Genomic DNA, 27,917 nt, shown 5'->3' with positions numbered 1-27,917 from the left:
CTAACCAAGTAGTTTTGGTGCAAACTTAACCAAACTGTGACTGAAACTGATAATCATAAAAGATGATAGATATATAAGTTAACAAATAAATGAATGTACCGTACTGTTGGTCTCACACAACACTGACCTGAAGAGGGATTTATCATTCTTTATACTGCCTAACTAGAGTTTTATATATAAAGGGCCACGGATGCTCTCGCCTTCACTCTTTGATGTGGAGCTGATTGTTCTACATCCTTCTTTCTGCCAATGGGTTTGTTCATGTTTCTTCCTGCAGTTTTCTTCTTTCGTTCTTTTTCTGTTTGATGTCTATTTAAAATCTCAATTAGAGCTCAACGTGCCGTTTCACACCAAGGTTGTTTATATATATTATATTAATATATTTGTTTGGAAATTCTCTAAATGAAGTTTAGATCGAAATACTGACATTATGAGACCAGATGCTTTGTTGTGCTTTGACCAATATACAACTGTAGTGTTGTCTTTTCCTGCCATTATCTATCTATCCATCTATCCATCCATCTATCCATCTATCCATCTATCCATCCATCTATCTATCTATCTATCTATCTGTCTGTCTGTCTGTCTGTCTACCTATCAGTCAGTCAGTCTCTTTCAGCACTTCAACATTCAACACATCTCTGCTGCGTTGCGCAAACTTCCTGTCAAAGTGAAAGTAGACCATAACTTGCGCCATTTTCTGTACATTCCCTCTCGGCGCTAATATCTGCAGGCTGTCGGAGACACGGTCGGTTTTTCCATTATTGTGCTTCTTAAAACTCACTTTTCTTGCCACTTCGGTCCTGTGCTGAGCTGCTGCAGCAACCTGAATTGAAATGATTAAAGTTACGGCTGAAGTGAGCAGTTTTTCCTCTGGGTGTGTCAGGACTGTGTACTGTGATGGTAACAGCTCTTGTTTTCATATGCACGTCAGGATATCGATGTATCCTGTACAAAGTGTTGGCTGTAGCCTTCAGAGAGCCGTCACACACATCTGGTTATAATAATAATAATGATAATAATAATAATAACAGCTGAATGACGCGATAGTTGATGTAATTACGCGCTCTTTGTAAAGGGTTTAAACTGTAATCAGTGGCTTTAATAATGCTTATAAGTGATTTAGTAATGCTTTGTACATGTAAGTTACTCATAATGCTCAGAAATGATTTAGTAATGCTTTGTAGATGTAAGTTACTCCGTGCGTAATTATTGGCACAAGATGTGACTCGCCTGGCTGGAGAAAACCCTCCTTCAGCTTCCTGTGATTATAAAACAGCTCTTTAAAGGGGCATTCCGCTGCTTTTACGCATCATGTTTAGTGTACCCATCATCCTGGGATGTAGGCTGCTGCTCAGCCTGTGAAAACAGCTGTAGCTCACACTGGTCTGCGGTCCAAAGTTTGAAAGAAATGACCCAGATGATGTCAGAAGGTGATGTAACATGATATCGACTTGCATTGTGGGAAATGTAGGATCCAGTGTTTATGGAGCTTGAGATCATACTAAGGGCTGAAAGTCAGGAGAGATCAGCCCCTGCTGCTTCAGTTTTGAGTGTTCCCCTAACTTCATAATAATGCAATATTAAATAACCGGAGTGGCCCTTTAGTTCACCAGGAAACCCCTCCAATGTGGTTCAGGAAAAGAGTTGCAGAACATTTGGGCCATTACTATTATTACTGCAAAGTAAACACCACAACACTGGGCTGGACTGTGTGCAATAGTGAGATTAAAGATGACAGTAAATGGAACATATAGTGGAGTGAATGAGTTTTTACAGAAGCCAACAGTTCACCATCACATTCGCAGAGCAAAATTACTACACAGCCCTGATCCACTCATTTATTTAGTCAGCATCCCACAGCCTAGAGGTATTCCTGGGGAGTTCAAAGCACAAAATGAGACAAAGGCCGGCTTAGAGTCCATATTTATCTGGATAACTCAAAATAAGAATGTTGATTGGATTAATAACATCTATTACAACCAACAGCATTTTATCAACTACACTAACGCAGCTCCTGCCTCACGAGGAGAGCAGGCGGATGCCCCTAGCAGAATGGCTTGGCAAAAGAGTGTTATACTGGTTTTTAGCTGCGCAGCCTAATAAGAGAGGGAGAATTATGGCTTTTATAGCAGGTATAAGTGGTTGAATAGTCCACTGGGTCCTGATGGATTAGGGCCTTTTTAGCTACGGGCTAACGGAAAGACATCCTGGCAACTGAAAAGCTGTTCTAATTAATGCTTATAACTGATCTGCATCAGCATTATTGAATTATTTATTCTATTTTATTTAGAGGCAGCGCAGCACTGTTGCCTCACAGCAAGAAGGTTCCGGTTTCAAATCCGCTGGCCGGCAGGTTTGTGGTTTGAACCTGAGGCTTTTCTGTGTGGGGTGTGCATGTTCTCCCCGTGCTTGCATGCTTGCGTGCACAGCCCAAAGATATGCAGGTTAATTGGTGACTCTAAATTGCCCGTAGGTGTGAGCATGAGTGTGTCTCTATGTGTTGGCCCTGTGATTGACTGGCGACCAGGCCAGGGTGTACCCCACCTCTCAGCTGGGATTGACTCCAGACCCGCACAGGACCCTTAAGGATAGGCGGTATAAGTAATGGATGGATGGATGGGTAGATGGGTAGATGCAGCTCTAGTCTTGCACATAACCCCCCACCCCTGTATGAGAGTGGTATCAATCTCTTCATTTAACTTTGGCAACAAAACAATTGTAGTATTGTTGAATTATTCCTTCAACATTAATGGCTAATCCTGAATCTAACTTCCCGTCTTCTGCCTTTTCAGTGAGCAGACATGCTGGTTCCAGAGCTTCTCCTCGAGACTCTAGAAGAGCTGGGCAGTGATGACTTTAAAACATTTAAGTGGTACCTCTCCATGAAAATCCTGGACAGCTGCAAACCAATTCCTAAGTCCCTATTGGAGACGACATTCCGGCCTGAGACTGTGAGTACTTTGATAGACCGCTACGGTGAAGACTTGGCCGTGGACATCAGCGTTGCGATTCTGAAGAAGATGAACAACAACAAAGCTGCAGTGGAGTTACAGAGTGCGTGCTGAGTTTCTGATGATGAGTTCCTCAAAGTCACTAAGTAATCAAAGTCTGTTTCCATACAGTTTTTAATGTTTATACTGCATCTCCACATCTGAATTTTTTATCTGCAGAGACCAGGACAGCTGGATCCTCCACCTCCTCCTCTGCCGCAGCACCTCCTGCTCCCCCTGCTGCTGCTGCTCCTGCCACTATGATGGCACAGGAAGGAAGTGTGATCATCGCCCCCTCGGGCACCGGGGGCACCTCTGGATCATGGAATATAACCATCAATAAATAACCTCACAAAACATTTTTTTAACCCTTTATCGGGCAACATGACAGACCGGCAAGAAACCATATATGGTAACTACATTGACCTTGATTTTCATCATAACATTACATTTTATTTTGAAAAACTCACAAAAGAAAAAAAGTCTTGTCATGACCACCAGTAATGGTCTAGGGTTGAAATTTTTTATTTCTAAGTATTTCAATGAGTGCCCTATAAAGGGTTAATTATTGGTTTTACTATAGTTTTTACATATTTTAATAACAGCGTTGAAATGATACTTTCTGGAAACACCCTTTTTAACATTTGTGAGCTGCATACGAACATGAATGGTTTAATAAACAATATAATACGTGTATGTGCATTATCTGTTCTGTTCAAGTGTCCCAATAAGCCACAAGAGTGTGAACGAGTGGGAACAATATCAGGAGCCTGAAACTAAAGCAGCTGAATGGTATTCAGCCATAATTCATTTTTATCCTGCCTGTACTACTCTGATGAATCAAACTGTCTCCCAGGAAAAAGGTTTGTCGATTATCAACAGCTGAGTGACCAGATCCTGTGGCTGAGATACATTTAGCCCATAAGAACCCTTTTCTCCTTTCAGTATAATTATGGGGGATATAAAACAGACTAAAAGGACCACAAGGAACACATTTCTGAACTTATTTCTGAGATACCACCCCTACTGTCCAAGATCTGAAATGTTAAGTATATGCCACAGCACTATTTTTTGAAGCCGTTTCATATAAACGTTTTTATAAAATATGGTCAGAACATGTTAATTGTAATGGGTTAAAAGTGTGGATCCTGGGATTAAAGCTGCTGCCTCAGACTTGCAGAGGTACCTGCAGATGCTTGTCATTTCCACCTGGTGTCAGCAGGAACGTGAGGGGACGACATACCGTTCTCAAAAAAACTACTGATATGAAATAAACCCAGCAAAATAACCAGGAAAGGAGTGAATGTGAAGCTGAATGTCACCTGTGCCAGGTCCTTAACCAGTTTTATGGCATAACTATGTCATGATTAACTTTTTCAGGTTTCTGCTGAAATAGTTCGATAGATACTCATCAGTTATTTTATCAGTTCAGTTATTGTGAGCTGCAATGTGACATTTTGGATGGTTAAATTAAATTTTGATGGCTGTCTTCTTTAAGCTTTACACACAGAGGGAAAGGGACTCTTGTTAGCTTTAAGTTATTAGTTTCTGTCTGACTTTTTCTTTAACAGATTTATCTTATCTGCATACTTAGTATCTTTGAATTCTTTATTTTTCTGCTGGGTTTCTGTATAGAACCTCCTAGAGGCTAACATTAAAAATTAATCAAAAAGACGGCACAGTCTATTACAGTTTTGCCAGCTAAACTGTCAATTTTTTATTATTGAATATCTAAAAACGGCACTTTACACACTTAGCTCAAAATATTCTGTAGTAATACTCATCTAATGTAAGTCTTTATAACTTTAAAACTCTGATATGGACTTATTGTGTATGATGGATAAACAACTCAAACGGCACGTCAACTTCAGTGGATTTGCTTGAAACTTGGTTAAATGTATAATAAGAGACACAATCAGATGAAAACATAATTTTCTTGAGGGAAATGTCCCATTGTGGTTAACATATGTGCTTTTTCTTGGGTTCACACGAGTTTTAATAGGGGAACTATTGAACTCAGTTCTTTAGTCAGTCTTGTTCTCTGTTACTTGAACTTGTGTCTGTGTGCTTGTGGTTTGCAGTGGTCACACTTCCTGTTTTTCAGTCTCAGTTAGAAACTAAAAGTATTAAAAGCATTTTCAGCAGATTAACTTCTGTCAGAACGTCTGTCTCATTAGCGGAGCTCCACGGTAAGACACTTAAACATTTCTCACTTGTGTGGTCTTTCTTGGTCAAGTCAGATATGTCACATGGATGTTTTAACAACATTAAACATGACTATATATTATGATAATGGTTATTCCTTAGGAGTTGAGCAAAAGTCAGCTGGACTTGTTGAAGGTACTTGAAGATGTTTTAGAAGACTGGTAGGGAGATCAGGCATATAAACACTGTGTGTTTTAGTGTTTATATGAATCTTCATAGACACATGATAATGGTGTTTACCTGAATGCGATTTTTATTATTGACCTTCATCAGCAGCACAGCTTGTTGTATTTTTTTTGCACTTCTCCTTTGATCATGAAGACAATAAGTTAAGTTAGTTCAATTGAGTTAGTTTTCACTTGCATGTTCTTAATGTAGGAAATAAATATTTCATGTTTTTTTTTTTTTTTTAAATATCTTTGATACTAAATGTCTAAAGTAACAACAACTTCTTTATCATCATTACTGTTTTTTATTTTTGCTATTCTTCCCCTGGTAGTTGAACGTAGAGATACACACAGGAAACATAGGGGACAAGAAAAGTTCATTGTGGTAAGCAGAGCGCTAGCATGTACACCTTTTGCAGACTGCTAACTATGAAAAATTATACTTAATATGGACATTTTATATATGTATTGATAAATAACACCCTCAAAAAGATTGCTCCCCTGTAAAAATAATAATTCAGGTACAAATGATGGTGCCCTTCTTTCAAAGCAGTGTGGCAATTCACCAAAGAAATGAATAAATGAAAATTCTGTATGTGCAAATTCATCGCAAGCGTCTAACAGAAACAGAGGAGAGTTTTATTGTACTTCCTCTACAAGAATGTGGAAGACTTGTAAAGCACTATGAGACACTCTGTTGTGATATTGGCCTATACAAATAAAATTGAATTGAATTGAATTGAATTGAATTGAATTGAATTGAATTGAATTGAATTGAAAATTTAATTGAATTGAATTGAATTGAAAGACTCTGAGCTTTCATGCTGGATTTGACTGCACCCTCAACTTCAACAAAATGTTCCGTCTTTCCAGACATGCAGGTTCCACTTCTGATCTTAGACACTCTGGATGAGCTGGGCGCTGATGAGTTCAAGAGGTTTCGGTGGAACCTCACTCAGCCAGTGCTGGATGGATGTCAGCCCATTCGTAAGGGCTATCTAGAGAATGCAGACCGGCAGGACACCACCAGTAAGATGATAGAAGGCTACGGAGAAGAACTGGCTGTGAGCGTGACTGTTGAAATCCTGAAGAGGATGAACCACAGCAATGCTGCAGAGAAGTTAAGGACATCATATGCAGGTGAGGTGGATCATGAGTCTGTTGGCAATGATGGGAAGTGTTTTAGCCTTATTTTGCAGCTTCTCTCAGGCTGATTTATGAGTCGAAGGTTGTTTCTCAGCTGAATTCTGCAAAAACAATGGGGAAATTATTCTTTTTGTTTCTGTTTTTCATCAAAAGGGGGGTCGACAGCTGCGCAAAACCAGCTTCCTCCAACTTCCTCCTCCTCCTCCTCCTCCTCTTCCCCTGATTTGACTCCTGCTGCTGGTGCCACAGTTTGTACTCAGGGTAGAAGCGTCATTGTGGCACCCAACATCCAAGGCACCAGCTCCGGTGTATCAATTAATATGAACATAAATACACAGTAATAGTTCTGTCATTGATGTAGAATGATTCTACACCTCCTTAGTATTTGACGCAAAGTGATTGCTAATGTAGCTCCATGTGTATTGGATGTAAAAATGAGCACGTGATTGGTAAAATGCGGTGACACTGTAATATGTTAGTGTTGCATTTAACGCTTGTTTAAATGTCGTTTTCAATCATACAAAAAACATAAAACATTTTTGTTTTCTGGATTTTATTTCATTGCTTGTATGTTTATTGTTTGTCTAGCAGGTTATATTTTTGGGCCTTGTGGTGCGCAAAGTCTTATTCTAACATTTAAACAACAGATGTGAAAGATAACATACAAATCTGAATATCTCTCTTTATATATATATAATATATTTCTTTTGTCAGTATGTTTGATTTATAAAGAATAAAACACTCTTATAATGGAAAATCAGTTAGTTCCACGTGTCAAACATGTTATCACATCATATCTCATCCATGCATACATTGGCAACCCGGACACTTCCTCATCCGACGTGGAGCCCTTTCAGCCGGAAGCTGACTGCCAAATCCTGAACCACGTGACCAAATATGAACCACGTGACCAAATCCACGGCAACTAATTCAAGGTATAGTCAAGACCGCTTTCCTGAGAAAATCGATTGTTTGGCAGAAAAATAACACACGATTCTGTGTAGTTAACGCGGGGAGCTGTTATAAGTCACGTTTCCTCTACTGTAGTAGAATCTGCCGTGCGGTATTTTCTTCTGGCTCACGTCTCCAGCTGTGTCCCGGATGTTAGCCTACATTTGGTGACGTTTTTGTCGGCACCTTGCACAATGTTCGGTCTTGATTCAAGACCAGGAAGCGAGACTTTGCCATCTACAGTCTAGCCGTATTCCTACGCGATGAAAACACAAAAGAACCGGAAGACACAGCATAAATGGATGTAATTTGATATTAAACTACGTAATTAAAGAACCAATAAACTAGCATTACTGTAACTCGCCTTGTATCCTGTTAAGACTGCCAGCTAGCTAGCTAGCTTGCTACTTAGCCATCTGCCAAGATTGTCGCTCGCTAACATTAGCACTTCGTTAGCAAGGTGGTTACTGCCTGGTGATGGCTGTGGCACATAGAGAGTGTGTCGTGGCTGGATATTTACTCCTATTACTGCTGTCTGGGTGCGAGGCAAGAATACACAAGCTCACCTTGAAGGTAAGGCGACTACCTCACACTAGAATTATGTTAGCCAGGGAGCTAACTCCGGGCGGCGTTTTATTAGCTAACTAGCTAGTATGCCTTAATTAGCATTGACAGACGGTGATCTAAACATGGTGTCGTGCTGTTGTGACACGTAGATTTTGAAGAAAAGTATCAATTAGGATGATAACTTCTAAAGGAGCTTGTATACGTGCGTGTGAATTTGAGCTGTACATGTTAAATGACAGAACAGTTCACCCATTGTTTATTTGTTTTTTCCCCCAGAATGAAACTCGGGTTGCCGTCGATCTCAACAACTTTGGTTTCTATGCTGATGGGATTCTGGATGTCAACCTGGTTTCTCTGCGCCTCCCAGATCAGCTGGTGAACTACAGCCTGCACCCGGTGAGAAGTGCTTGTGTGTGTGTGAGGGTTGGTTTTATACCTGTAAGCTGCAGCTAACACTGAAGTATTAGCAAGTGGAGTAAGTGTTCATCAAAATGATATTTAACAGATTAAATCTAAAGACAGAAATGCAAGCTGAGCTGGTGACACTCAACCAACCATTAAGTTTTGCCTGTGTAGCCAAAGCTGATATTATTCCTCTATGTGTCATAGAGAAACACACCATCGCTCAAAATCATTTATTCCTCTGTTACCATGAATATTGGCACTTTTGAGTCAATCCCACATACATCGTCTTGGTCGATGTATCAGTCAGTCCATAGCTGAAAATAGTCTTGAACTAATGCACACATTACTCCTGTGTGAGTAAAGTTGCTAGAAACTACATTACCCAGTTGTATTCGGAAATAACTTGGCCTTGATTCAGGCTATGATTGTTCAGAGCTAGTTGGAAAGTGTGCTGTCTGACCACGTTGTGAATCAAAAGTGCTCCGTAAAGCTAGCGTTGGAAACGGAGTGAGGACGTTTCTGAAGTTATAGTTTGACCATCTGACAGGTACCTCTAAAGAAGCACTTACAGATCCATACCTTACCCTCTCTGTCCCAATATTTCTTGTCAGAATTAAGTTGACCATACCATACTGCTATTCATTAAATAGCTGTGTCATTTATAATTTGTGCAATTGACATAACTTCCATTTTATATTTAGACAGTTTTTGTCCAGAGTATTTAGAGTGTTGACTGTTTTGCCCCTGAGGCAATTCAGTGGTGTGTTTAAGTGCTCCAGCAGCAGGGAAATGTCAGTCCACCTAAACACAAGAATGACAAACAGCTTGTGCAGCTTGTGGGATGGGTAGTGTCTTAGCTTTTTATGATACTTAAGAAGTTCGCAGAAATCGTTGGAAGCCACAATTATAATGCATTTGAGCATTTCCAAGATGAGTGATACTCAGTGATACTGAGTGATACAGATAATTGGGAATTTGGCTTGACAGCAGACTATCATTCAAAACTATGGAGATATTCTGTATTGTCATGCCGCCCCATCAGCTCCTCAGCAGATAAACCCTGTGTATCACAGTGCGTCACGCTTTATGACAAATGACAAATTCAGGACTCATCGCTGTGCTCTGTACCAGAAGGTTGGATGGACTTCTTCACAGAAAAGAAGAAACAGTCACCTCATGTTGTTCATTGACAAAGCTCCTCTGTTGGAAGCCTCCAGACTACCTCACATCTCATCTCTTATTTAAATCCACTAAGCTCAGTACTCGATCCAGTGGCTGCCTAACATTAGAGATTCCTTACGTCCGCCCTAACGTTCGCAGAACTGGTTTTAGGCACTATGCTACTTTTAAATTGGATGAACTACAATCTGCCCTCAAACTAGAGTCACTCATTACCCTCGGAGATTTTAAAGCCTTATTATTATTGTGTTTTTGTGAATGTTGCTTGTTCTCAGGTCTCTCTTGTAAAAGAAATCTTAATCTTAATGAGACTGCCCGACTAAATAAAGATTAAACGAAATAAATAATGAGTATCGCATGATGGCACTCAGTTGTGAACGGGCCAACTAGAGTGAAATGTTGTCTTTACACTGAAAACGTTTTCATTTTTTGACCCACTGACTGATTGGATTTGTAACTCTCTCTTTAGGTTGGCTTCACCCTCTCCAGGTCACGTGACAATGGGGTCTTGTCCTACACAGTGAGTACATCAATCATAAATATTTAACAATACACTCAACCTCCTTTCGATCAGTCACGCTATTATACTCTCAAGGCAAGCCTGTGTCTCATGTCCCAAGTCATGAATGCAACTAATATAAAACACTGATCTATTATAGGGTAGGTTTAGTGGTGAGATGTGTGTCAGGCTGTACAAATATCTGATTGTTTTTTGTTTTGTTTTTTTCTCCAGGCAGAGGAGACGGACACGTGCCCGCTCATCCTCACAAAGTTAACCAGCAACGAGCCTTTCATTCTTTTTCTCATCGACATGAACACGCTCAGGTGTGTATGTTACAGCAGCAGTGTGTAATACTGTGCCCTGACATCCAAATGTGAAGCTTCACAGTTTAATGATTGTGATCTGTTTGTGTAGTGTCAATGTGAGAGTTCTGGGTGAGCAAGACAACATCTTGACAGCAAAGCCGAAGCCTGAAGCACCTAAAGGTCAGTGTGGAATGAAGCATTTTAAACTGAGTGTACTTTGAAGTGTCCTGTAAGAATCTAGAAATTGCTCAGTTTTATCGGCACTTTGTGAAAGCCAAGGATTATGACAGGTAGCCTGGTGTGTCTTGTACCTTCTTGTGTTTGTTTCCAGTAGTTCAGAGGAAAACCAGGGATGCTCCCCCTCAATCAGCAGGGGGCTCACCACCTGAGAATGGGGGAAACGAAGATGCAGATAAACCAGACGATAAATCGAATCAGAACAAACCGGAAGTTGCATCAGTGGATATTAACAAAGATGCTCAGACAGAAGAGAAACCAAAGCTTGCAGTAGAAGATAAGAAAGTAGAGGGAAGTGAATTCCTGGTAAGTTGTGTGTCTGTGTGTGTGTGTGTTTGTGTGATTCAATTCAATTCAATTTCAATTTCCATGAAATCAATTTCTAATCTGTATTTGCTTCCAGCTGAACAAGGTCAACCAGCTGACTTTAGCTCTGGACAAAGTTAATGGCTCCTACAACTTCAGCGTAAGTCCACCTTTTGCCCCCATTATATGTGATGTGACACTGTTTAATGTGGTTGGCTGTTACATGACGCGTGCTCTCCGTCCCTCTTCCACAGTTCCACATGGTGGTCGGCTCACTGGCGGAGGGTCTGTACAGCCTCAAGTTCCACTACTGTCCAAACCGGTCACCTGGAATCAAATATCCGTACTCGTTCACTGTAAGTTGTGTGTGTTAGTGTTTGCGCTTGCATGCTCAGGTGTGCGCATGTGTGAAACTGAATGTATCCCCGTGCAGGTGGAAGTGACAGAGAGGAATCCAGGTGGCTTCCTGTCTGCAGCGGAAATCCCTCTGTCTCGTCTTTACATCTGTATGGCTGGAGTCTTCTTCACCGCCGCCATGGTCTGGGTGTACACACTCATGAAGCACAGGTACACATGCATACAGGCACACGGACGTCAGTGTTGAGTCACGTGTTTTGCATTTCCTGTAAGGTTTTCCCAACAGCCACATTATAACAGCAGAGTCTGCAGCCTCTCCAGGAGCTCTGTGAGGCTGAACTGAGGCACAATGTTGCTTTGAGCTGAACAGCAGCTAACTAACATACTCACAATGTCAGTGCTAACACGCTGATGTAAAGGGAATGTTTATCATGTTCACCATTTTAGTTTAGTTTATTAGCACACTAATACATGCTAATTAGCAGAAAAGGCAAAGTACAGCTGATGCTGATGAGAATGTCATTAGTTTTTTGACCATAAAACTAAATATCAGACAAATTGGATGAGATGAGAAGTTAAGGAATCAACAAAAATATGAATTGATTCTGACAGGAATATCAACGTCTGTACAAAATGCAATTCCAACAATTTTCAGCTAATAGACCTCACAATGGTCATTTTGATTTGTCATAGCAGGAAAAGCACAGGCTCGTTTCCTTAAAGTGTGTCAGTGAACAGTGTCAGTGGGCGAGCCTTCACAACAGGGAGCTCAGCTAAATACAATGCACTCGCTTTTAACGTCGCTGTGATATTTCAGTCAGTCTGGACACAACCTGTGAGGTGACGTGCCATCATGCCGACACTTCCTCTGAGCCACATCTCTAGTGTTTCTAAAAAGAAATGAAATGACACTTTCCCCAAACGTAGAGCCTCAACTGGAGGCAAGAGACAACTGTGACTTAAAAAAATTAATCCATAAGGAAAAAACAGGGGCTGATATGCTGTGTTACCCAGAGAGAGATGTACACACGTGTGTATTAGTCAGGTATGTCGCTGGTTTGGAAGCAAAAACCAAAACTGTGTAAGGCTAATCTAACAGTGTTTTTATTGTATTGATTCATGTAACTTATTTAATGTTATTATCTTTTTGTATCTAATTTGTAAGTCGTGCATGTAAATAGGAACAATAAAAATATGAAATGTTTGTCGGTATAATTAATAATTTCCTTATCTCCAAGTGTGACCGTATTGTTTTGTTAATACACAACAAACTTGGACCTAAAAACCATAGTTAAACTTGATTAGCGTGATTGATTACATTGATCACCTTATAGTGGTACCGATTTATAACTATATAAAATCTTTAAACATCCTCTCCTGTGTGCATGTTTGCAGGTACAGTGTGTTTAAGATCCACTGGCTGATGGCAGCACTGGCCTTCACCAAATCCACATCGTTGGTTTTCCATAGTGTAAGTGCACAATCGCCCCAGAGAGATCATCTCTTCATCATCTCAAGTTTGCATGTGGCTTTTATTGCGTATTGTGTCTCACTTTTGTCTGTTTATCCTGCCTGTGTGGATTCTTTGTCTCTCTCAGATCAACTATCACTTCATCAACACCGAGGGCCATCCTATTGAAGGCTGGGCTGTCATGTATTACATCACTCACCTGTAAGTACAGTCTCTTCGGGGTATGAAGTTTAACATTATTCTGTTTCGTGTTTTAATTTTTACAGTTTGTATTGACGCTCTTTTCAGACTCAAGGGGGCCCTCCTGTTCATCACACTGGCACTGATCGGCACCGGCTGGGCTTTCGTTAAATACATCCTGTCTGACAAGGAAAAGAAGATCTTCATGATTGTCATCCCCCTGCAGGTGTGTGTGCATGACAAACAGTAAGTGTGTGTGTGATTATTTGCACTCAGTGTATTTGTTTTGCTGACCCACCCGCCTGTCTTCCTCCAGGTCCTGGCTAATGTTGCCTATATCATCATCGAGTCTACGGAGGAAGGCTCCAGTGAATACTATTTGTGGAAGGAGATCCTCTTCCTGGTTGATCTCATCTGCTGTGGAGCCATCCTTTTCCCTGTTGTGTGGTCAGTGTTGGTGTGGTCTGTCTGTATCAGTCACATTTTCCATTTTAAAAAATCGATTGAAAATTGAATTGTGACTGGTTTACTAGAATAGTACCGAAGCAGCTGGTTTCCGTAGAGTGTTGTCAGTCAGTGCTTTTTGTCGAGAGAAAAAAAGCACATTTAACTTATCGGTAGCAGTATGAAAGAAAGGTAACCAAAGAGACCAAAGGTAAAGCTTGAAAGCAGGCATGATGATGGGCTGGATGAGCAGCACCACCAGCCAATCAGAGGTAACTTCAGCCACGACGTAGCTTCCTCTCTTCTCAATAAACCCACATTATGAAAAGTCATGGAAACTACTCACATTTTCAATTCACAGTCTTCAGGTGCAAAATGACAAAACAAGGTCAACGATGGTTTCTTCTGTAATAACAATTGATAAAATAAAAAAGTGTTACATGCGTACCACCAACATGGCTTATGGTAAATAACATTTGTCAGTCTGTGCTCAAATATTTATATTTCTCAAACACTGCTGTCTTTGTAGGTCCATCCGTCATCTACAAGAAGCTTCCAGCACTGACGGCAAAGGTGAGAATTCAAGTCAGTTGCAGCCAAAAGGTTTGATGAGTTGTAGATATTTTAATTGTTTTAAAATTAAATTTGGTCCATGTCCCATTCAGCTGCCATGAATTTGGAGAAGCTCAAGCTCTTCCGGCATTATTATGTGATGGTAAGAAGTTCAACTATATTTTTCTCGTCGTAAAGAGCCGACCATTATTAGATTGCTGCTGATATTGCCAACAACCGTTTGGATAGATCGATACCTCAATCCCCTCAGATCCCAGACATCTAATGCTCAAGTTGTTGATGCTGTTGCTGATGTTGAATATTTGAAAAAAGTTTTTTAATGTTAAATGCTTTTGCTATTTGGTTTCAAACATTATTCTTATAATAAATTGTTCTGAGTCACAGTGTATAGCAAGGCCACCCAGGCTTCTCATTTAGCTTCTCATGGATTCACGGCTGTTTGACCTTTTTAGATAATGAGCAGTATATCATTACACTGTCGCAAGGAAGGTTTCGCTAACCTTGAGCGAGATAGTGAGGAGAACAATCAGTTTAGATTAAAAACTGTTAGTTCAAACTTTGTATTATTATTGAAATTCTGTTTTCCTCTTCTCAGATTGTGTGCTACATCTACTTTACGAGGATCATAGCCATTCTGCTCAAGGTCACCATGCCTTTCCAGTGGCAGTGGTGCTATGAGGTAAGACAGACGGCAGCAAAGATGTACAATAACAGTCTGACTTTATTACTTTAACGAGCACTCGCTTGTTAAAGAAAGACGTCCTGTTCCCGACTCTGACTCTCAACAATGACAAGGCAGAACTGGCTGGAAGTTTGACATGGATGTGTGCCAGAGTGATGTTTGAACACATGCATTCAATGCCCTTTATTATTTAGCAAATGGTCAAGAACCGCCCATAGGTTTGATAAGATATTAGCATTATGGGAAGGAGGAAACGTTTCAGGTTACACTCACCAAATCATGCAAGCTCCTGTCAGCTTTTAGAATGAGTTACAGCACAGGGACTATGAATTCTGCTTCAATGGTCTGATGTCAGTAATATGAAGCTGGTTTGGAAGAAATGTGCTTATTTTGACAAAGTAGTACATAGCTGTCACCTCTTAACTGCAGGCTATTTTCGGCTGTTGAGCTCAGCTGTGAGCAGTGTTTGTCGTTTTTTATTGTTGCACGTGTTTTTCTACCTCCCGTCATTGAACGCGCACACTCTCTCATGTGTCTTCAGTTTCTGGTAGAGGTGTCTACTCTGATCTTCTTTGTGCTAACGGGCTACAAGTTCCGACCAGCGTCCAATAACCCCTACCTCCAGCTTCCCCAGGATGAGGAGGACGTGGAGATGGATGAAGTGTAAGTATAAATGACCTCATTCACCCATTCGCACACACCGACGGCAGTGTTAAGGGTGCAGGTTCGGTGTCTTGCCCGAGGACACTTCGACATGCTCTACCTCCTGTCAGCATCTACACTGGATGCATTCAGGCACAGTATTGAGTGTAGGTCACCTGTGCTCACCCAATGTTGTTCTGCATGGAAACCGGAGCAACAACACACTTAGCTGAAATGCGAGAGCGTGATTGATTAAGTTAGAAACACATCTGTTCTGTCGGACGACTGAAAAATTGCAGCTGAAGTGTAGCTGCTCCAGTGTAGTCAAGTTGTTAGCTAGGCAGGACATATATCGTCACTGTAGATTAGCTCTGTTAGCTCCAATAGCGTCTTGGTTCTGTCACAAATGTCTGTCTCTGTGTCTCCCTGTGAACAGAGTGACTGAGTCAGGGGCACTGGAGGGTATTTCCAAAGTCAAGAAAACGTCTAACGGACGCGAGCGCCAGAAAGAGTCCACCTTGTGAGCGGCAATCTGCATCTTTCGGGGTGGGGGGGGACCCACAAAACATCCCCAGGCCCGCTGGCAGAAAGGGATGCACACGGACCACGGCTCCCCACCCCCAATGACAGCTACCGTTTTGAAACTCTGAAGTGGTTGCGGTGGTCATGCCCACTGTCTGGCTATGCAACAAAAAAAAAAAAGAAGAAAAAAAAAAAAAAAAGACTAACTTTGTTGGACGTGCTCCGTTTCCTTAAACTCCACCCAGAAACTCTGAGAGGTTTCAGAGGGAGAGGGGATCCTGCCACATGGATGGGTGGAGATATGAAAAGGAGCTCTGATGTTCTCTAGTTTTCATCTCTCTCTCTCTCTCTCTCTCTCTCCAAAGATAATATCATTTTAGAGAAAGACTTGCTTTCCATTGTGTTTATATCAGCTATTTAAATTGGTACTTCTGCGAGCCTCTTAGCTGTACCTTTTTGTGCGTGGTGTGAGTACACGTGTGTGTGAATGTGATGAGACAACACAAGATCATTTCCCCCCCACCCCCCTTCCTTTTTGGAGACAATGGCCCCTACTCAGGTAAAAGGCTAATCAGTATATATTTAAAATTCAGACAATAATCTTAACACGTTTCTCTCTCCCACTGTTCAGGGATCAGTAATGTCCCATTGGTCATTATACAACTTCATCACTACACAGCACATTATAAGTTACTTTTTTCTTATCTATTTGATTTTTATATTGAAATATATGGATGTAAAAGGTTGTATATTTCAATATATTTACTTATTGCATATTGAAATTATATTTCAGTATTATTATGTTATTATTATTATTATGAGCTCCTCTCATCTGTCACTTGGACCGCTGCTGTAATTTAGTGCTTTGGTGGTTGAGGTCAACTCACATCGCTGTGAATTCAGCCCAGTTGGAGGCACGTGGGCCTCTTCATGAATACAAACGTCTTTGGATCAGTCTCTGAAACGACCAGAGCAGCGGCCCTGCTCGTGTTCAACGACAGCCTTGGTTTTTGTTTTGTATTATTTTTCCTGTTTGGCCATGCGGTGCCAATCTGGACAGAGAAGTGACCTAACTGATCATTTTTGAATTTGTCTTCTTTTGGTTTTACCTTCTTGCTCTTGATGTGAAGCTTATTTTATTAATTATTGAAGACTTATCGGTGAAAGGTCAGAAACGCGCGCAGAAGAGCGGGGTAGACGGCCATTTGTAAATAATTTACAGAAGACGACGGTTGAAACAAATGAAGGCACATAACACTTTCATGAGAACTGCTTAGAGGCTTTATAGACAGTGCTTCAGACACAGTCAATGAGATGTTTTGATTCCTTTACGTAGTCGGAGAGGGTGAGTACACGTGAGGGATCAAGGAAAGACTACTGAGATGTAACCACAGACACTCCTGTAGAGGGATGAGGAAGCCACACAGTGGTTACAGACTGTTGAAGTGTCTGCGGCCTCTGGTGTCGTTCACCTGGACAACCAGAGTAAACGGCCTGTAAGCCAGCTGAGCAGAAAAGGTTTTGTGCTGAGGGTTGTTTGATGTCTGTGTGAACTGTCACAATAAAGCTGGTGTTCTGGAAAGGTCTCAGACGAAGCTTTTGTTTGTTTTTTAACCAAAACTTTAACGATTTAACATTGTATTTCGATACAGAAGGGGAATGCATAAAGGAATGGTCAGACTTGATGAATCATGTTGTTGTTTGGCCCTCCCTGCCTGCTGAATGTCCTTGTTTACTGAGCTCCACACCATCTGTTTGTAACACTGGCTTTCTATTTAAAAAAAAAACAAAAAACAACGGGAACTCTAAGCCTCATACCCAATGCCAAATTACTCTGTTAGACTAGACAAAGCTCCTTCAGAGCCACACTGAGCACTCCCCATGATTAGATCTTGATGTGTAAAATCTGTTGAGTATCCATTTAAGAGACAATATGACAACATGTCAGTCTCCCCCAGAGTCACTTTGGGCATAAAAGATATTTTATAGACCAGATGATTCATTGAGAAAATGATTAATCAATAATAAAAATGTATTTCAGCCCTGTTCCAGTCTCCTAATTAACTTTCATAGAATATCTAAAGGAATGGAAATCACTGGCTGTTGATACAATCTGAAAATCCATAAATAAATACATTAAAAAGAATTGTAGCAAGTGTTTTTAAATTGTTGTCAAATAATAATCCATAATTTTTAGGTAAGAGTTGTAGAGGTAGAGGTAGAATATGCCAAAAATGGTGGTATGTTCCTTTAAAGTAAGCTAAAGTGTGCACCTCCCATTATAACTCAAAATGCAGCCCAATAATTCTGCTGTAATGTTTTAAAAACGCTGCCTAATGCTCCGTAGACCGAAAAGGGGCCACGCAGAGGAGCAGTAGACATCAGGATGTTCTTCATCAGCAGCAGTGACGGGCTCACATCAGCTGTCCGCTGCCGGCCCCCCTGCTCTGCAGCCCAGCCCCTCCCTCCCTCCCTCCCTCCCTCCCTCCCGTGGGCTCCGGGCGGACTCTGGTCCTCACTGCAGTCCGCAGTAAACCCAGCGGAGCCCGTCAGAGTGCAGCAGACTGCAGTCTCCTCCTCATCCTCCTCCTCACCCTCCTCCTCCTCCCTGCGCTCCCCTGGCAGGTGGAAAGGACGCACTCACACACACACACGGCGCCGGGACAATGTGAGTATCAGCTCTCGTGCATTATATCCTAAATAAATACCGCACTGGTAGATTTGGAGACATCTCTGCATGTGTGTTTGACCGTGCTGATGCCTGTTTGTGCCACTTTTCTGCAGCGTCATGCGCAGGTGAAGTTGATTTTTTTTTGGCTTTTTTTTTTTTTTTGCGTCATTGTTGATCCGCCGTGCGCGCATGGAAATCTTCCCTTTTTGCTCAATATTTTCCAGGCTTCTGCATCACTTGTTTAAGAGTCAGACAGAAATCTGCAGAGAGAGAGAGAGAGACAAGAAAGCGAGCCGGTGATTGCATTTAGGGACAATCCTTAAATAACCTGTGTTTCTTTCAAACGGTGTCTGTGTTAAATCGGTCATATTAAACAGCCTGGAGGGTCTTAGTGAAGATGATGCAGTGATCGCAGTTCCTCCGTGACCTCAAAACGCCTTTGGTTTCGGGGAAGGCAGCGCCTGATGATGCAGCACAATCTCTCTCCCCTGTCTCCCCTCTCTCTCTCGGAGCAGGAAAGCGTGTCCCATTTCATCTCTGCAGTGCAAACACCGGAGTGCAGCACACTAACAAAGCTTTTTAGCAAAAATCCCTCAATGGGAGTTAACCCATAAAGTGTCACAGGCCTTTTAAATATTCTGGAAATGTCCCTACACAGCTTTATCCTTGAATTTAACTGAAGAAGTCCCTCAGTGACAGCTACTAGACATCAATATGAGTTCCCAGGACACCATTTCCAAAATGTTGGCGTGCCTGATTAAAACCTGTGACTCAACTAGCTGATTTTAAACAGCTTGTTTCTAATTCTAATACTGTCCTAAGTTACAATTAACCTGTCCTGACCATATTTTATGAAAAGGATGTGAAACAGCTTTGAGAAATAGTGCTGTGACATATATTTAACATTTCAGATCTTGGACAGTAGGGGTAGTATCTGAAAAATAAGTCCAGAAATGTGTTCCTTGTGGTCCTTTTAGTCTGTTTCATATCCCCCGTCCATCATATCTTATGGGTTAAAGTTTTCCCACATTATTAAATGAGGCTGTGTGATGTGCACTTGTGTCCTCCTGCAGGGCTTTCATCTCAGCCTTGGCCGTGTTGGCCCTGCTGGTCTCTGCTGAAGCAAGTGTTGGGTAAGTCGATCACTTCGGATAAATGAATGGCCAAAAGTATGTGCACACTAAATTAAACTACTATAAAGTCAAACTGTGTCTTGCTCAAGATCAGTTTCATGTAGACAGAGTGGCTCGGCCATTAATAGTTACAGCTACAACACGATATGTGATTGCTGAAGGCCTCATTATTTCCTAACAAACGGCATTAATCTGCAGCTATAACAGCCTCCACTCATCTGGGAAGGATTTTAACGGGCTGCAGTGATTTTTCTTTTTTTTCTCCATTCAGCCACAAGAGTATTAGTGGGATCAGGCTCTAATACAGTTACCAGATGTAACTCTCAGCAAACAAGGCTGTACATACTGCAATAGCTGCCTCTACTTATAATGAGTTGTTATGTCCTGTGACCACGTCTTCAGATCAGTGGACCTCTTGGCTGTTCAGAGGTCAAGGCTGAACTTTAAAGCTGACCTGGAACAGCTTCTGTTTAAAAAAAAAAAAAACTCTTAAAGATCCCATATTGTGCAAAATGCATTTGTGTATTTTCTTTTGAATGTAAATATCCGGCCCTGGTGTGTCTACAGACCACCAGACTATGAGAGAAGACCGTTTTTTTTTTCCTCCTGCTCTAAGATGTGTGCGAAAACACTGGCTCCCTTTATGATGTCATAAGGGGATCTGTTGAACATGTGACCTCCTTCAGCCCTTCGGTGGGCCGACTGAAAACCTCCACGGTGCTGCAGCAATATCTGCTATGAGAAACATAACTTGAAACCATGTAAACCTGCTCTGTCAGGACCTCTAAATACACGTATGAACTTGTGAAAATGAGCAGAATACGGGACCTGGTTTGTTTTCTTCATTTTATAGCTTCTACTTTGTGGGTTGGACACTTAATTCTCCTCGTTTTAATACGTCATCTGTTCTGTCTCTCCTATCTCCTGTTTGTAACTTCTTTTTCTTCTGTGTAAATAAAGTTTGCTCGCTTGCTTTGTTCACGAGGGTGTTGACATGTTGAAACAGCAAAGGGCCTTCCCCAAACCTGGCACCTCAAAGCTGGAAGCCTGCTGTTGTCTAAAATATCCTGGCATGCTGTCGCGGCCTCAGACCAAACGTACACAAAAGTAAACAACCCTGTCCATGCACTTTAGACCATGAAGTGTGACTGGATAATAAAATCATCCCTCTGTTACAGGCCGAGCACCAACGCAAGCTTTTGCACAGAGTCAAAGGAATGTCTGGAATATGAGCTGGTCTGCAAAACAGATGAATATGAGGTGAGTGGACCCCCGTCAGACAGCACATACACCTCCACAACAAGCCGTTGTTTTGTTCTCTAATTTCCCCGTCTATCTGTGTGTGTGAGTCAGGTGCGACACTACAGCCCCACTCGCTGGGTGTCAACGGACGCTGAAGCTTACTTCATGGGCGTGGGTGCAGCCATGGCGTTCAGGCGACTTTTCCAGTACATCACTGGAGCCAATGAAGGAGGTAAGAACGGGACGGACGCAAAGACAATCAGCGCTGAAGAGCGTGTTCATTTTCTGTGTGTTATTTATTCTGTGTGTCGTGGGCAGGCATCCAGATGGAGATGACCGCCCCTGTCCTCGTCAAGATCCCAGAGGAGACCAAGATGTGGGAGCCGGCTGTCTACACGCTCAACTTCCCGCTGCCGGCAGCCTATCAGGAGAAGCCGCCCGCGCCCACCAATGACAAGGTGAGCTGAGCCTGACAGCTGTTAACGTGGGACACACAGCAGTGAACTCGCCCTTGCCAGTCATGAGGTCAAACGCTGTTATCCTTCCGGTATCTGTGTGTAATATGATCGTTGATTTTTGCTCCGAGATCAATATGGAGCGTTGATGGACGTGCAGTATTTAGTGCAGCTGCTTTCACTCACTCAGCAGAATAGAAGTCGATGGTGCTCGTCTCAGGATGGTAACAGTGCTGACGTCCTGCATCTGTTTTATGATTTCATGATTTAAAGGATGCATGGATATTAAAAATCCATATATTATCCAAATATTAAAAGAATCATTAAACAAATAACTCCAATAAGCCTGCTGCTACAGAGTAAATTAAGGGTATTGATTTCTACAACATGTCCATTGTCTACATTAACCATAATTACAGCCTATACCTAATAAGACAATAACATATAACATATAACATGTTCTGTTTTCATGTTTCAGCTCAACAACTGAATTGATCAAATAAGTCAGGTTTATTTTGTTGTCTCATCCAGAGTTTTGCTCAGTATATGCTAGCACATGTTCATTTAATTTGATGGGCAGACAATATGGAGGACCAAATCTAAATTAGGAAGAAATAATGTATGAATTAATTATTGTAGAAAATATCTGTAAATGTGTGATAGATTGATTACACATTAGTTGATCATTAGGATTAGTTTATCCGCCAGAAGAATTTACAAAACTCTCTTATTATCCCCCTCGCTCAATCACAATAAATCTGTTTCTTCATTCAGCCCATTTAGAATTCAGGTTGTTCAGTGGGTGTCACTTGTATGTATAGTTTAGTATATATAGTTTAATAATTTGATCTTCCAGTCCTTTCTTGACATTTTTAAGATTGTCTGCCAACCACAGTAAAAACCTACTGATTCCAGGATGTTGTCAAACTTGCAGACATGAAAAGACACGAGATAAAGTCAAAGCTGAAGTGTCTCAGGCTGCAGATCTACTGTTAGCTAGTGGTTACTGACTCACATTGGACTGAATGTATTTAAAAAGGGCCAATTTCAGGATCTCAGTCAGTTTTACTGTTTCCAATGAGTGACTTTTCTTAAAACTCTGCTGTTGCTATATGATGTGTCAGTGCTGCGTGCCATGTCTCCTGCACAGCTGTATTTCACTGAGATGCCAGAGATGGACGTGTATGTGAGGAGTTACGGGGGCTGGATGCTGTCCGTCACCTCCCGGCTTCACGCTCACCTGCTGACTAAAGAACTGGAGAGAGTCCGAGCCTCCTACAACCACAGCTACCACTATGGAGTTGGCTATGACAGGTATTACACATATCATGAATACTTCTTGGGGAAAAACATAAACACTACTTCACTAGTTCTAGTTCCTTAAAATTGGCCTCCAAGTTTTGCACACATGATGTTTTTCATATTCTGTATCTGTTTCCTATAAATAACTTAAGTCTTTAAGGTGTAGCTTTTGTGACATAAACATCCATAACTATTAAATAAATAGCAGAGCTGCAACCAAATTACAACAGGTGCACCAACCTACTCTGAGAGTTTCTGTAAAATTTAACTGCCTTTCACCTTTAAGGTGACTCGACACCACCACAATAAACTTAAACAGACACAAATGAGCGCTCATCGTTCTGACTTACTTGCCATCAGATGTACAGAGACGTCGTATTCCAGAGCAGCTTTTAGTTATTTTTCTAAAACAATAGTTGACGTCAGCCCACCAGCCTGACCATCACAATGCTCGGCTCATATAGCCTTTAAAGATTCACACACTTTCAAGGCATCCAAACAAAATATGTATCATCACATCTAAATTGTTACTATAAATGCAACATACTAAAAATATGAAACTATAAAATGTTACAGATTTCTGTTATACCCACATCAACAATTTACTAGCTGTTCATCTTAACTTAGATTGAATGTTTTGATCATGATTATTATCCAAACTTTCAAGACTTTATATGAACCCTGTAAGTGTATTTTGAAATTAAATATTTCACTAATTAGAATAATTATTCAGATGATTGTGTGGCCTGAATTCCTCTCGACAGATTACACACACACACTGCACATGTCTCTCACTTCTAACTGTTGTTCGTCTCTCTTGTTCATTCCTTCTGTGTGTGTGTGTGTGTGTGTGTGTGTGTGTGTGTGTGTGTGTGTGTGTGTGTGTGTGTGTGTGTGTGTGTGTGTGTGTGTGTGTGTGTGTGTGTGTGTGTGTGTGTAGTCCCTTGAAGCTGTTGAACAGGCACAATGAGGTGTGGTATGTGGCCGAGGGGCAGCTAGTGTGCACAGATCCACAGGAACCGACCCCTGCACACACACCCAGGCCGACTCTGACCAGCTCCCCCACAGAATTTGCGTCTGAGCCTCTCCCACACACACTCTCTGACTCCCCCTCACTCACCCCCACCAACCTGTCCTCCTACACAACATCCAACTCCTCCTCCTCCTCCTCGCAGACGCCCTCTGACACACCCGCTCTCCCCCCATCTAACGCTCCGCCCAGTCCCTCGTCCAGCCTGCCTGCCGATGCCCCGTTCAGCCACCCCCCCACCTCCACCCAGATCCTGCTGGACGCAGCGACCAACTCCTCCGATCCCGTCTCCCTGAGCCCGTCCCTGGAGCCCCAGTCTGACGCCGCCCCGTGGAACAGCACAGCCCACAGCTCCCTGGATTCACGAGCCGACAGTGACCCCGTGGTGGAGCCAGAGGACGCTCATTAGCAGCAGCCAAGTTTGATTTAAGCAGCTATTCCAGGTATATTAACATGGGATCTGAATAGGAAAGAAGCAGTGGAGGTGCTGTCAGAAAAATGAGTGAATGTGCGCGATAGATGGACAAGCTGTTCTCTTCCTCCTTATCTCTCTATTCCTATTTATCACACCAACTTCTTCCTACGGCACTTAGTGTTAAACTATATGTTCTGTCACAGCTTTGCACCTGCAGCCTCCTGTATCAGACGCGTTTGTCCACGTCGTCGCTCTGAGGTTATCATACAGCTGCATTATAGAATTAAGTGAGATGTATGTATTAGTTAGAACGTCACTATTCAAGGTTATTTGTTGTGTTGATCCATCCAGCTAAAGCTAAAAGCAGGGATAGATGCCGTTTAACATCTGTTTAACCCCTAAAACCTAAAAACGTAGCTGGGATTAGCCACAGTAGGCTGATATATCAGAGGAAACCTAATCATAATGTGTTCTCGCCACTCGTGTAAATGGACTTTGATGCTGTAATTAGTGATTCTAAAACGTTTTTGTCAATAGCCTCCAGCCATAACATCCTATCAGCTTCTACTCTGTTTAGCTTCACGTCAGTTGATTTCATGATATAAGTGGCAACATATTGATGAATTGTCATAAATCCAGTGTGCGCATTCATTGGGGTCTTTGGTGCAGCCCTAAACCTAAATTCTAATACTGTACGGATCTATACAACAGCAAAGTTCAGGAAAGCTCCCAACTTATACCTCTTTTACCTTGAATCAAAGCTTTTTCACAGTATTTGTGCTCTAAAGTACCTGTAAAAACATCGGCCATATGTCCCAATGTTTTACATCAGCTTTAAAGTATTTACAGTACAATTTGATCAGACTTTGTGAATTTGATAAACAATTTTAATTACAATAATATAAACTTAGATTATGACAAATACTATTTAATCAGTAAATAAAACAATACACATTCCGGTAAATCTAATCCACACAAGTGTAAAAATTAATAATTTACAGTTTTTTCTTCTGGCTAATTCAGACTATGGCTGCTACTACTACTACTGGCTAAAGAGCACGGCTCTGGTAGGAGATGTTGATTATTAAGAAAACTGTTAGTCCATCCACACATTGTCGACACTGCTTATCCTTCAGGGGAGCTGGAGCCAGTCACAGGGCTGACACGTAGAGACAGACAACCGCTCACACTCACGGGTGATTCAGAGTCACCAAATAACCTGTCCAACCTAACCTAAGCCATGCAAGCAGGGGGAGAACATGCAAACTCCACACAGAAAGGTTCAAGGCTCAAACCAGCGGATTCGAACCTGGAAGCTCAGGTGTTAACCACCTGAAAACAGTGTCAGTTCCACAGGAAAATCCCACAGGACTTTAACCTAGATGTTGTACATTAGAGAAAGTCAGGCCCTAACTCAACTCTTTCTGTGTGTCTATACCCAGAAAATCAGTCCTCAACAATCCCTAATCCTGATTGTTTTATTTTAGTATTGATATAGTGGTGGTCTGCAAACTGTTTGGTAGGCGATGATGCCAAAGCTACCCAGAATGTGAACTAGAAGCGGTGGGACTGCCCCAAGGATCTCAAAGAATCTCGCCTGATCAACCAATGCAATACGAGTTACATCACTGACTAATTGCCATTGTCTATTTATGCGTATCTGCGCTACATGCTGTATGTTCTGAGGAAGGTGCAATAAAGCCCATAACAAACTCTACTGGGACTCATTGTGTTCTTGTCGTCTTTGGACTTGATTGACCAAGAGAATAATTTAGTTATTCTGAGTCTGAGCAGGTCCTGAAATGTTTCCCCTCATGTAAGCCCTTACTTTGTCACCCTCAGGTGGTAGTGTAAGTGTAAGAGTAACACTGTGGAAGAAAGTAGTCCACGCATACCTTCAACAGCTAATAGAGGACATCTTTGCACCAAACTTTGCCCAGTCTTTCTTCTCAGAGCTCCTGAAGCTGCGGCCGAACCCTCAGTGGACGTCGTCGGTTGCAGGCCGATGTGGCTTCCGGAAATCCAGAGAGAAGCTGGCTGAAAACTTCTGTTTCCAGACCAGAGCTGGATGTTTTTATCACAAATGTCGGGCCGCTGCTGTTACCCAGTGTTGTGTCTTATCAAGACACACATGAGGGGAGACTACCATTTCAGTGATCTGACTTTAACGCACAATGATGTGCCCCTAAAACTAACATGAGAGAAACAACAGGCCATGTGGGTGGGGCAGGAAGAACAGAGCAACATACCGAAAGAGAGGAAGGGGAAGGACAACAGAGAGAAACTGCTTGATCAGTGGAGTTTAATCCGGTCTGTTATTTCATACAGGAATGCTGGTCTGAAACACCAAACATCAGTTTAATTGTGTGCACCCTGCCAAAGGTAGAGATGGGGTCCAATGGCATTTTATCCACTCAGAATCCAGTTCCGAATGGGTATCATATCCACTAATATTCACAATATTCACTCTAGTTTTAGCGTTCAGAAAGTGTCAACTAAATCCCACATTTTTCTGCCTGCATGCTGCACTTAATGTAGCCTGATGGGAAAAAAGGGTCACAGTGTAACACCTGCAGCAGAGAGGCGGCGCACTCGTCCTCAAGAATGCCACAAACTCAACTATTCAAGTAAGGAGCCTTTATCCTCCTGAAAATATTGCACTTCACAGTTAAGTTAACGCAGTCCACCACATTTACTTAGTCATGACTATATGAACGTGATGGTGATCATGTTTGCATATGCCATTTTTTTCTTCTTTGCAGATTTGAGGGTATTTTACCAACTTGGAACTGGATCCAAAATGAAACCAGCTGCTAGATCCCATCCCTAACCCAGAGCGTAAGCAACCCGGGTGCTTCTAAAATGTAAGCCTGACATGACACCTCCAATATGCTATTAGTTCAGTGTTGTTCATGTGACATCTGACGCTCATATAGGTTTACCCATTATCAACATAGTTTCATCAAACCACACGTTTTCACTGTGATATTGTTCTGTAATAAGCTTATACCACATACAGTAAATAACCATTCATGCTGTGGAGATCATCTCTGAAAACCACTGGCACGTTTACAACATCTGCTCCCTGCATCACATGGTTAATATAGAGCCCCGAAAGTCCAAAGTCTTGTGCGAACAAGATAATTCATTCTAAAGTCATAAGCATCTCTACGTAGCACATGAATATTGATCATGTGTTGACAATCTAATGTTTTTTTTTCTCATCCAAGCACATGTGTGGGTAAGACAGTGGGTGCCTTTAAATTCCCAAACAGTATATAAACCAGTGAACATTAAAACAATCGATAATGTAATGTTAAATAGCGTAACGCCAGTCTGTACTATGTAAAGATGGACATGAATTTATGGTAAATTATCTTGTGCGCACAAGATTAAAAAAAAAACGTTCACCTTTCGGGACTGTAGGGGCTTCGAAGGTTATGGCTATCTTTCATTTTGCAAAACAAATGTGCTTTGATCCACCTACTAACAAGATAAAAGTCCAGTCAGTCACTCGGATACAAGAAGGCATTTTCTCTGTTTGGCTTTATGTATAAAACTGGTGTTCTACTCGACCTCAGTCCACAGAACCAGAGAGGGAACAGACAGCAATCGAACGTCTTATGAAAGTCAATTTTTTCAATAAACAACTTAATAAAGTTTCCTTTTTTCCTCTGAAAGAAAAAAAAAAGTCATTCTCGAGTTTGCACTTCAAACAATGAAAGTATAAGTGATGAGACTTTTTAAAAGTAACAATTTCTGTGTGCAATTAACATTTTACAAAACTTCCCTCTGTACACTCTCAAGAGTGCGTCTCTGCTCGGGAAAAGAAAGC

General features: G+C 41.6%; 4 protein-coding genes across 5 annotated transcripts; all 4 read left to right on the top strand.

Annotated features, from left to right (window-relative positions):
- Positions 1-676: 676 nt before the first annotated feature.
- Positions 677-3,687, top strand: LOC139198752 (pyrin-like). Its single transcript, XM_070827685.1, has 3 exons — positions 677-748; positions 2,796-3,057; positions 3,174-3,687. The coding sequence occupies exons 2-3, from the start codon at positions 2,805-2,807 to the stop codon at positions 3,338-3,340; spliced, it is 420 nt and encodes a 139-aa protein (XP_070683786.1). The 5' UTR covers positions 677-748; positions 2,796-2,804; the 3' UTR covers positions 3,341-3,687.
- Positions 3,688-5,065: 1,378 nt separating this feature from the next.
- LOC139198751 (pyrin domain-containing protein 1-like) lies at positions 5,066-7,166 on the top strand. 2 transcript variants are annotated; one of them, XM_070827683.1, is made up of 3 exons: positions 5,066-5,182; positions 6,239-6,505; positions 6,665-7,166. In XM_070827683.1, exons 2-3 carry the CDS (start codon positions 6,241-6,243, stop codon positions 6,850-6,852), a joined length of 453 nt encoding a protein of 150 aa, XP_070683784.1. In that variant the 5' UTR covers positions 5,066-5,182; positions 6,239-6,240; the 3' UTR covers positions 6,853-7,166. The 2 variants fall into 2 exon arrangements, with proteins under 2 accessions (XP_070683784.1, XP_070683785.1); XM_070827684.1 differs by lacking the exon at positions 5,066-5,182 and adding an exon at positions 5,727-5,750.
- A 685-nt stretch (positions 7,167-7,851) lies between these two features.
- On the top strand, positions 7,852-17,429 carry LOC139198742 (protein GPR108). Its single transcript, XM_070827672.1, has 18 exons — positions 7,852-8,035; positions 8,306-8,425; positions 10,083-10,133; positions 10,347-10,438; positions 10,530-10,600; positions 10,752-10,963; positions 11,061-11,123; positions 11,218-11,319; positions 11,397-11,530; positions 12,716-12,791; positions 12,919-12,992; positions 13,080-13,197; positions 13,288-13,418; positions 13,945-13,988; positions 14,081-14,130; positions 14,584-14,667; positions 15,212-15,333; positions 15,749-17,429. The coding sequence occupies exons 1-18, from the start codon at positions 7,940-7,942 to the stop codon at positions 15,834-15,836; spliced, it is 1,728 nt and encodes a 575-aa protein (XP_070683773.1). The 5' UTR covers positions 7,852-7,939; the 3' UTR covers positions 15,837-17,429.
- A 791-nt stretch (positions 17,430-18,220) lies between these two features.
- On the top strand, positions 18,221-24,076 carry LOC139199107 (uncharacterized). The gene is made up of 7 exons (XM_070828122.1): positions 18,221-18,459; positions 19,579-19,638; positions 20,817-20,898; positions 20,992-21,112; positions 21,199-21,338; positions 22,486-22,649; positions 23,578-24,076. The coding sequence occupies exons 1-7, from the start codon at positions 18,221-18,223 to the stop codon at positions 24,074-24,076; spliced, it is 1,305 nt and encodes a 434-aa protein (XP_070684223.1).
- The last annotated feature ends 3,841 nt before the right edge of the window (positions 24,077-27,917 follow it).

The sequence above is a fragment of the Pempheris klunzingeri genome, chromosome 3 (assembly GCF_042242105.1).
Source record: "Pempheris klunzingeri isolate RE-2024b chromosome 3, fPemKlu1.hap1, whole genome shotgun sequence".
NCBI lineage: Eukaryota > Metazoa > Chordata > Actinopteri > Acropomatiformes > Pempheridae > Pempheris > Pempheris klunzingeri.
Note: the sequence above shows the minus strand (reverse complement) of the source record. Positions and strands in the feature narration are given on the sequence as shown.

Bases quoted from the DNA above. Each gene is read 5' to 3' on its own strand.
- LOC139198752 (XM_070827685.1), top strand. From the start codon at position 2,805: ATGCTGGTTCCAGAGCTTCTCCTCGAGACTCTAGAAGAGCTGGGCAGT. The intron at 3,058-3,173 runs GTGCGTGCTGAG...TTTTATCTGCAG, and splicing joins AGCTGCAGTGGAGTTACAGA to AGACCAGGACAGCTGGATCC.
- LOC139198751 (XM_070827683.1), top strand. From the start codon at position 6,241: ATGCAGGTTCCACTTCTGATCTTAGACACTCTGGATGAGCTGGGCGCT. The intron at 6,506-6,664 runs GTGAGGTGGATC...TTTCATCAAAAG, and splicing joins GTTAAGGACATCATATGCAG to GGGGGTCGACAGCTGCGCAA.
- LOC139198742 (XM_070827672.1), top strand. From the start codon at position 7,940: ATGGCTGTGGCACATAGAGAGTGTGTCGTGGCTGGATATTTACTCCTA. The intron at 12,792-12,918 runs GTAAGTGCACAA...TGTCTCTCTCAG, and splicing joins CATCGTTGGTTTTCCATAGT to ATCAACTATCACTTCATCAA. The intron at 13,989-14,080 runs GTGAGAATTCAA...TGTCCCATTCAG, and splicing joins TTCCAGCACTGACGGCAAAG to CTGCCATGAATTTGGAGAAG.
- LOC139199107 (XM_070828122.1), top strand. From the start codon at position 18,221: ATGTTCTTCATCAGCAGCAGTGACGGGCTCACATCAGCTGTCCGCTGC. The intron at 19,639-20,816 runs GTAAGTCGATCA...CCTCTGTTACAG, and splicing joins TCTGCTGAAGCAAGTGTTGG to GCCGAGCACCAACGCAAGCT. The intron at 20,899-20,991 runs GTGAGTGGACCC...TGTGTGAGTCAG, and splicing joins GCAAAACAGATGAATATGAG to GTGCGACACTACAGCCCCAC.